Source organism: Brassica oleracea, chromosome C7, assembly GCF_000695525.1.
Source record: "Brassica oleracea var. oleracea cultivar TO1000 chromosome C7, BOL, whole genome shotgun sequence".
In the NCBI taxonomy this organism is placed as follows: domain Eukaryota; kingdom Viridiplantae; phylum Streptophyta; class Magnoliopsida; order Brassicales; family Brassicaceae; genus Brassica; species Brassica oleracea.
Genome location: NC_027754.1, coordinates 32,192,065 through 32,201,304, shown reverse-complemented (window position 1 = coordinate 32,201,304; position 9,240 = coordinate 32,192,065). Strand labels below are relative to the sequence as shown.

At 40.2% G+C, this 9,240-nt stretch overlaps 2 protein-coding genes across 2 annotated transcripts; both read right to left on the bottom strand.

Moving 5' to 3' along the window:
• Positions 1 to 2,356: 2,356 nt before the first annotated feature.
• LOC106303111 lies at positions 2,357 to 4,365 on the bottom strand. The gene is made up of 3 exons (XM_013739463.1): positions 3,586 to 4,365; positions 2,663 to 3,472; positions 2,357 to 2,574 (listed from the first exon to the last, which is right to left on the bottom strand). Exons 1-3 carry the CDS (start codon positions 4,363 to 4,365, stop codon positions 2,491 to 2,493), a joined length of 1,674 nt encoding a protein of 557 aa, XP_013594917.1. The 3' UTR covers positions 2,357 to 2,490.
• Positions 4,366 to 4,695: 330 nt separating this feature from the next.
• On the bottom strand, positions 4,696 to 7,024 carry LOC106304273. The gene is made up of 5 exons (XM_013740684.1): positions 6,813 to 7,024; positions 6,122 to 6,561; positions 5,791 to 6,036; positions 5,246 to 5,707; positions 4,696 to 5,171 (listed from the first exon to the last, which is right to left on the bottom strand). The coding sequence occupies exons 2-5, from the start codon at positions 6,558 to 6,560 to the stop codon at positions 4,957 to 4,959; spliced, it is 1,362 nt and encodes a 453-aa protein (XP_013596138.1). The 5' UTR covers position 6,561; positions 6,813 to 7,024; the 3' UTR covers positions 4,696 to 4,956.
• Positions 7,025 to 9,240: the final 2,216 nt, after the last annotated feature.

Sequence of the window (9,240 nt, the reverse complement as noted above, 5' to 3'; positions counted from 1 at the left end):
GGTTTTTGTTGTATGGGTTAGGATAATTTTATTTAAAAACCACGGCAATAACAAGTGTAAACCGAACCCGTTATAAGCACTTGGATTGATGGCAACCCAATGGTTTAGGGTTTAGGGTTAAGGGTTTATTTAAACTGATTAGGGTTTATAGTTTACGGTTTAGATTTTAGTATTTGGAGTTTAGGGTTTAGTGTTTAGGGTTTAGGGTTAAGGGTTTATTTAAACTGATTAGGGTTTATAGTTTACGGTTTAGATTTTAGTATTTGGAGTTTAGGGTTTAGTGTTTAGGGTTTAGGGTTTATGGTTTAGGGTTTAAGTATTAGTGTTTACGGTTTAGGGTTTAGAGTTTATGGTTTAGGGCTAAGTGTTTAGGGTTTAGTGTTTAGTGGTAGGGTTTAGGGATTACGGTGTAGGATTTAGGGAGTAAGGTTTAGGGTATATACGTACAATAACATATGTAATTGTCCTGAAATTATTATTGGCTACCAGTTAGAAAACTTCCACTAACCGGATATAGCAGGAGTTGACCTGATAAACAGAAAAGAAACTGGTTATCTGAATGTAAATACGGTTTTCTGTTGGATGGGTTAGGATAATTTTATTTAAAAACCAGGGCAGTCACAACTCTAAACCGAACCGTATATAAGCACTTGGGTTGATTGCAACCCAAAGATTTTGGGTTTAGGATGTAGGGTTAAATTTAACTGATTAGGATGGAGGGTTTAGGGTATAGGGTTATGTGTTTAGGGTTTATGGTTTAGGATTATGTGTGTAGGCTTTATGGTTTAGAGTTTAGGGTTTAGGGTTTAAGGTTTATGGTTTATGGTTTACAGTTTAGGGTATAGGGGTTAGGGTTTGGAAGAGAAGGGTTTAGGGTTTACGGTTTATGTAAGAACCTTTTACGAATTACATATGAATCGCTAGGCGTTTACATATGAATCGCTAGGCGTTTTTGGTTAGTAAACGGTATATGGAAATAGCGTAAAAGCATTTGGGTTGATTTGGAAGAGAATGGTTTAGAGTTTAGGGTTGATGGTTCAGAGATTAGTGTATAGAGTTTAGGGTTTAGATTTTTTTTAAGTGAACTTCGTTTATGATTTATTTAAGCAATGTAAATGATTGCAACATTAAATGAAGAGTCGATAATAATTAGTAAACGGTTATTTATATTGTAAATAAAAATATTGTTAACTGGTTATATATTTCTAAACCGAAATTGTGTAGTAAACCAGCTACTGTATTCTTTTTATTAACCGGGTAGGTAATTTCGTCTACACGTGCATATCACACATGTAAAAAGTCGGTACGTTGACATAAAACACTGATGAGAGAAAGATAGTTAACCCTTCGAGACCGTCTTTTTATCCCCAAATCTTTCTCCCCCAGCAACCCTAATTTCTTATTTTTTCCTCCCAAATCAATTCTTCAATTGTTCTTCGTCATGGATAGGAATCTAAGTTTTGGGTCGTCAGCATCATCCCGTAATCGATTCGATGTTAATTCCACCGAAGCTCCCCTTTGTCACTGCGCGCGAAGGACTAAGAAAATCAAGGCTGGACTGACGATAACCCGGGAAGACGTTTTTTCCGCTGTGAGATTCATGGGTTTTTTGCGTGGGCGGATCTGGAAGACGCATGTGGGTGGCAGAAGCAGAGTCTAATTGAGGCACGGGAGCAGATACGGCTTCATCAAATAGAATTAAGACAGCTAAGGGAAACTCTATCTCAGCAACAGAAACCTGTTCTTCAAGCCCGGGATGGCAATCAATCAACTGCAGTCCTCGCTCAAGCTGTGGAGGATAAAACACAGGAGATTAGTAGACTCGAAGTTGAACTACTCCGGGCTTCCGAGAGAGAGAAGATGTTGCGAAAGTTTATGGTTTTGTCTTGGGGAGGGTTTTTTGCAGTGACGGCCATCATTGTGACCGCCTCGAAGAGTTGATTGCAGCAACGGCCTTACTAGGTCTATTTAAGTGAAGCAGAAGCCCGAAATAGTATGTCTATGTTTTTCCTACTAGTTCTACTTGTGTTTTATATTAACAACTTTGTGGTTCCTAAATGTCTGTTTAAGTTATTAAACTGAATAGTATGTTTATGACCTTGTTGTATTTTGTGTTATGTTGACGTATGCCGATGACTAAGATAAAGTTCGTTGTCAGTTTCTTCAAATGTCTAACCATTATTTTTCACTTACTTGGAAACGTAATGATCTGGATAACTCTATTTAACTGTACATAAAAAGGGGAAATCTTATTAAATATAGCATGACAACAGACATACATTCCTTTAGATGGATTTTGTGTACAGATTTATTTCACAGCAACACCAGAATTGTTCTTCCATCATCATCAAACCACCTTCGTTACATACAACTTTCCCTTATGTAACTCCCACCTTCGTTACATACAGCTTTCCCTTTCAACCGCTCTCGTTACGTACACTGGCCCCATTTTCTTAGATTCCCCCTCCATAACCACCTTGCTTCCATATCTTATATAGGTTCTTTGCAGGTTACTTTGTTGTGTCCCAACTTCTTGCACCTGCTGCAAGCGGTCCTGCGACTCATGCGTTTCATCTAATAAATAGAAAAATCTGTCAGAAGGATACAACAAATTATTTTTACATGGTGGAGGCATAATTGTGAAACATTAAAAAGTTCTTACAAGTTTTTCGCCCTTTGAGTAGAATCGTTGCTTTTTGGGCCTTCCCGGAAGTCTTCTTGTTGAGGGGGGGTGTAGATGCAGGCCATCAACATTAGCAATCAAATCGCCAATTCCACTGTAACCTTCCAGAGGATGTACTGTCCCAGCATATGCCGATTTCAGTACACTAACCCCATACGCAGGCAAGACCAAGCTTTCAACTCCAATCTTTCCTTTTAAAGCCGCCGCTATTGCATGGGAACAGGGAATGAATAGTGTTTGGAATTCAAAGCAGCTACACGTGTCATTGGAAAGGTTGACATGGAAACCACCCCCAAGTTTTTCTCGCACCTCGTACTCCTTTTCTCCAATCTCAAGTACCTCATAGCCACCAGACTTCTCAAAGTTTGTGCTAAGAATTTTTAACACCCTGGGAGATATGTGAGCTACGCTTTTGGTGGCCGCCTCACGCCGATTAGCAAACCACGTCATCAGCTTGCTACGAATGAATTCAACCAATCGTATGACAGGAAATTCTCTGGCCTCACGCAAGACTCCGTTCCAAGACTCGGCCAGATTGCTTGTCATTACATTATAGCGTCTCCCCTGAAAATGAGATCTTGCCCACTGTTCAAGACCAATCTCCAGAAGATATTCTGCACATCTTGGATCCATTGTCTTAATCTCGTTGAACGTTGCGTAAAATTCTTGAAGTCTGAAGGTTCTTGCAGCTTTTGCCACCAAAAACTCTAGATGTCGTCCCTTGAAGTTTGAGCGGATGTTTCTTTTCAAATGGACAATGCAGATGAAATGGCCCGCACCGGGGAACACCTGCATTTAGTCAGTACGAGAAGTTAGTTAACCGGGCACATATTCATCTGTACAAGCTAATTAAAATTGTATTCGGTTACTACAAAAATTATCCAGACAAGTATTTATCTAACCTTGCTTATCCCTTTGGATATTGAAGGATGCCTATCTGATACAAAAACCAATTCCTGATGATTTGTCACAAATTTTGAAAGCTTCAAGAAGAACCACTCCCAAGACAAGTCGTTCTCCCCATCGACAACAGCAAAAGCCAAAGGAAATATTTGGTAGTTGCCATCTTGAGCTGAAGCAGTTAGTAAACATCCCTGATACTTGCTTTTCAAGTGGGTGCCATCTACAATCACCACCTTTCTCATAAACTCGTATCCCTTTATTGAAGCATCCAAAGCGACAAATAAATATTTAAACTTGTGGCCAGCAGAGTCGTGTGGTTCTGTGAATAGTTCCACAATTGTTCCCGGATTTGCGGTAACCAGCTTGTTTAGGTAATCCGGTAGCTTCGCGTAAGCACCTGCATCAGTTTCTTTGGTGTTCTCCATAGCTACATCTCTAGAACGCCAAGCCTTCCAGTAGGAAATATTAACATTGTGGTCACCACGCATCATGTGACGTATGTCACGAGGTTTTGGTCCACAACCCGACACCCCAAACTTGCCTTTCATAAGCTCACCTATTACTGCAGCAGTAGCCTGAGTTTGGTATCCCCCGCCGTCGTCAACTGAACATACATGCTCTGGAACCACTTTACGAACTTCAAACACATCAGCATCCTTCAAACGAACTGCATATACTCGCCAAGGGCAAGTTGCGCTGCAACATTCTAGCGCCATCAATCCTGGTTCAGACTTTGCGCACTTAAACCGGAACTTCCGATTGATGGCATAAATTGCCATATGTTGGCGGAACGCTTCTCTGTTTCTGAAGAGCATACCAACGGTGACTTCTCCTTTACAATCTCCAACATCTCCTACACATGATAGACTCCGGTTATTAATGTTGCAATCTAATCATTTTGGTTCTCTTATTTTACAAAGAAAGAAAATTTGTACACACTGTTATGACAGAAGAAGGTAAAACCCCTCACAATAACTACTCTCGAATTGAAGATGTTCTTATCATGTAAATTGATTGAAATCAAAATTTAGATCTGGGAAACATATAAGTTAAACTTCATTTATATTAAACATTTAGACTTCATTTATATTAAACATTTAGTAGCCTTTGCTTCATCAGTTACAAAAAAGGGTTGACAAACTGAGACATTATAAACTTTCACTTAGCCGGTTAGGTGGTCAACAACACCACTTCCTAGAACATAGCCGGCTACGAGAAAGTTTAACAAAACATAATACAAACAACGGTGCACTTCACTTCCAAACACCCCCCCCCCCTTTCCCTTAATACACCCCAAAAAATTCCAGCACCTACATATTTTACGTTATTTAACACAAGTCAAAAAACTAAGCGCTTAGGTTTCAAATGTATCAAAACCCACCCTCAGTCTCACTTGCTTCAGAAGAAGTTTCGGTTAGACAGTTATCAGCCTTGCGCACTCCACTACTACCAGCGGTGTGTCCACCTTCAGTTAAGCTAAACATTGCAGGAACCACCTTAGGAGTTGTTTCTTCAACAACCCCAGCTGGCAACACTTGTACGTCGCCATCTTCTGTCTGTGTTTGCATCCCTTGAGCCTCAAACCCTGCATCATATATATTAATAAACTAATTACATTCACTGTTATTTTGTTTCAAACAAATTAACAGTAAACACAACCTTTTGCTGGCTCATCTACTGGACAAAAGTCGTCGCCTTCAAAAGGTTTTGCACCCAACATTCCACCACCTAGTTGTTTACCTTCACGGTTTGAACCAGTAGATGACCCCCCACCTTCAGCTTGTACGACGGCGTTGTCAACACCAACATTTGGCACAACCTCGTGGTCGACCCCCTCCCCGATAACATTATCGTTTGCTCCCGCCAAAGAGATAATGCCACCAAGATTCTGCATCTCATCATCATTACCAGCATTCATGTTTAACTGTCCATCAACGTGGAGTCCTGCAGCTATAACTCCTTCCCAAAACCTCATGTCATTCTCCAAGCTAGAATGGACATTTTGTGGGTTACTCTGACTTTGGTGGTTAGCCAAGTCCATTCCAACGTCCCATAATATGGGAGGTGCTTGGGATTGAGTCATAGCTGCAGAAAAAACCATGCTTGGTTGGAGTGAGCCACCTACAGATGGTGAGAAGAAACGAAATAAGAAGTAATTAAATAGACGTGATTTCTATGAACATCGTTTAATCAAGGTCACGTACCTCCACCGGCTTGACTGCTTTCCCCAATTTCTACATTGACTGGGTTAGCTTCATACATTACGTCATCATCATCATCAACGACTATTATCTCCCGAGACCCTCGGTTATGGTTGATTTCATTAGCAAGACACCGGTCCGCATAAGCCATCTCGCAAGACACACGGTGGAAAAGCCTTAATGCATCTTCAGGGAATAGGGCGTTCATAACCCTTTCAGTCTGAGTTGCTCGGTCCCCATAAACTAGAGCTGCCACGTTATCATTTCCCGAGTTGTATCAATCATATTGTATAATGCAGTATACAAGAATATAACTTTTGGGAAAAGTACTTACTCTCGTACTCCGCTCTGGATCCTTCATTTTGTGTGTTGTCAACTACGTACGTTGTTGATCCAATCGTAAAACTAGTTCTGCAAAGGAACTCGTACTCTGCAACACATTTAGGGCCAGCGGTGACAAGCAAAGCTAGGTCCGACAGGGACGTCCTCACGTTTAACAAAACACACAGATCTTCAGTTCTGGTTATTGTCGTTGGTAGAGTTTTGTATCCCACCGGTGACAACATCCAGCTAGGGAGCCTGAAGGTTAGCACCACCGGTGTAGACGGTCGGAGAGAGTAGCGTCTCCTAACCATCGCCTCCAAAGTTTCATACGTTTCATCATCTTTTCTCATTGCCCTTAATCCGAAATCATCGACATCAGGGTGGAAATGCCATTCATCCTCCCCATTTTTCTTCCACTCTCCTCGCCAAAGACGAACACAAATGCTCATCCTGCACAATAAATTAGGGTTTAAAAATCCTTTCGATATTTGACAATAAATATGGTACTAACAGATCTAGGGTTTGGCCTATGTCTGAGAAAGTGCTTCATACAAAAGCAATTAATTACCAAATTTAAATCATACAGATTCTACTTTAAAGCAGGAATCGGGAGTCAAAGCAGAGGTTGGTGAAAAGTACCGGCTTATAAATATATGTGTACAGAAATACCACTTTAAATGGAATCCAGTTTGGAAACATACCTTTCTACCGCAACTACTTTCTTAAAAGCTTCTTTTCACTTCTGTCTTACTGTGCTTAAAGAACCACGCTGTGTTTCTTTATGGATCTGAGAATGACGGTCTGGTTACTTCATGTTATACAGGCAAAGAGAAAGAAGGCTAAGCCTCTCTCCTGCTTATATTTTTTTTGTATGTAAAGCCGGGAAATCTAAAGGGTGGATACGTTATTTAATGCGCCGTTTTGCTCAGAAAAAATATGGTCCTGATTGTAGTTTCTCTGATACGTTCTCCTGTGCCACCTCCTCGCTAACCGAGAAAATCTAAAAAAATAGTATTTGTCATATCTATTTAAAATCTAAGAAATACGGCCTACGATTCTATAGGGCTATAAGAATACTTATCTATCATACCATATTTGCTGAAGGGTAGATATGTATATTTACTCCCTCTGAAATCACTATTCGGTCCAGCTCTTTGTTCTCATGGCATATCTTTAATTTGGTCATTCTCATTGTGTTTTGGGCCAATTTACTCAATAGAATATTTGAAAAGTTAAAAAGGTGGATGGATTTATGGTAGGAGAATAAAGTCAATGGATAAAGTGTGTTTAGTTTTGACAAAAAAAAAAGGTGTGTTTAGTTTAATACAATTAACGGTAAAATATGAAGTATCTCAATATATATATATATATATATATATATATATATTTTTTTTTTTTTTTTTTTTTTTTTTTTTTTTTTTTGCCAACCAGTATATATATATATTTATTTGGTGATGTTACGATATATAAATATACATTTACAAAATACTATTATTAAAAATCGGTTGAATCGGTTAAAGCGGATTAAGTCGTGACTCAAATAATTCACCAATTCGTTATCCAGCCATCTAATCTGGTTTTCAAAACATTGCCTCTTTTTGTTTTCTATTTTCTTGATTTTTTAATCACTTGGAAACTTATCTAGAACCTCCCAAGGTTGGCCTCGAGAGCAACTTCATAGGAGTTTTTTATTCCTAGGTTCTTAAAATACATGTATATGTTTGTATATATTACATATGCGTATGTAACTGTGGGGTTCTAAACTTTACGGGAAACCCAAGCAAGAAATCTCATTAAAGTTGCTCTGATGTCATGTTTTAAATACCTTTTGAAAATAGTTTTAACGCTCCAACCACCAATATTGTTTTCTATGTTGTGAAACTAGAGAATAAATCTATATGTTTCTATATTATTCATAAACATAAGGAGCCCTTTATATATAGGGAATTACACCGTCATAGAATAATGGAAAGACTAGAATATGGAAATACAAATATGGAAAAAGTACAAATCATAAACCAATAAGGAAAAAGGAAACTAGGGTTTGTCTCTCTCTCTAGCCGCCGGCTCTCTCTCTCTCTCTAGCCGCCGGCTCTCTCTCTCTCTCTAGGGTGCGGCCGTCTCTCTCTCTCTAGCCGCCGGCTCTCTCTCTCTCTCTAGCCGCCGGCTCTCTCTCTCTCTCTAGCCGCCGGCTCTCTCTCTCTCTCTAGCCGCCGGCTAGGTCTTTCAGTCTACGCATCCCAATCTGATGTGTGAGCTTTCTAAACGTGCAGGTCGGAAGTGATTTGGTGAACAGGTCGGCTGAGTTGTCACTGGAACGCATTTGGACGACTTGGACCTCGCCGGCTTTCTGAAGCTCGTGCGTGAAGAAGAACTTAGGCAGTATGTGCTTCGTCCGGTCTCCTTTGATGTAGCCATCCTTAAGCTGAGCAATGCAAGGTGCATTGTCCTCATACATCACGGTCGGTGCGTACTTGCCTTCGGACATCCCACAATCAACTCGAACATGTTGGGTCATGAACCTCAACCAAACACACTCGCGGCTAGCTTCATGTATTGCCAAGATCTCTGAATGGTTTGAAGATGTGGCTGCAATCGTCTGCTTCATGAAACGCCACGATATGGCCGTTCCACCATGTGTAAACACATGGCCTGTCTGTGATCGAGCATTGTGTGGATCCGAAAGATAACCTGCATCAGCAAAGCCAACTAAGCCTTCTTTTTTATGATTAGTATAAAATAAACCCAAGTCTTTCGTTCCTTGCAGGTAACAAAGAATATGTTTAATCCTGTTCCAGTGCCTTTGGGTTGGACAAGAGCTAAACCTAGATAATAGGTTCACGGCAAAACATATATCTGGTCGTGTGTGACTAGCCAGATACATCAAAGCTCTTATGGCACTGAGATATGGCACTTCGAAACCAAGGACATCTTCATCGTCCATCTTAGGAAGGAACAGATCAGTGTCCAGACCGAGAGACCTCACGACCATGGAGCTAGAGAATGGGTGAGACTCGGCCATATTGAATCTCTTGAGTACTTTCTCTTTATATGCCATTTTATGCACAAGGATTCCATCTCTTATGTACTCAAGCTGTAATCCCAAACAAAACTCTGTTTTTCCAAGAT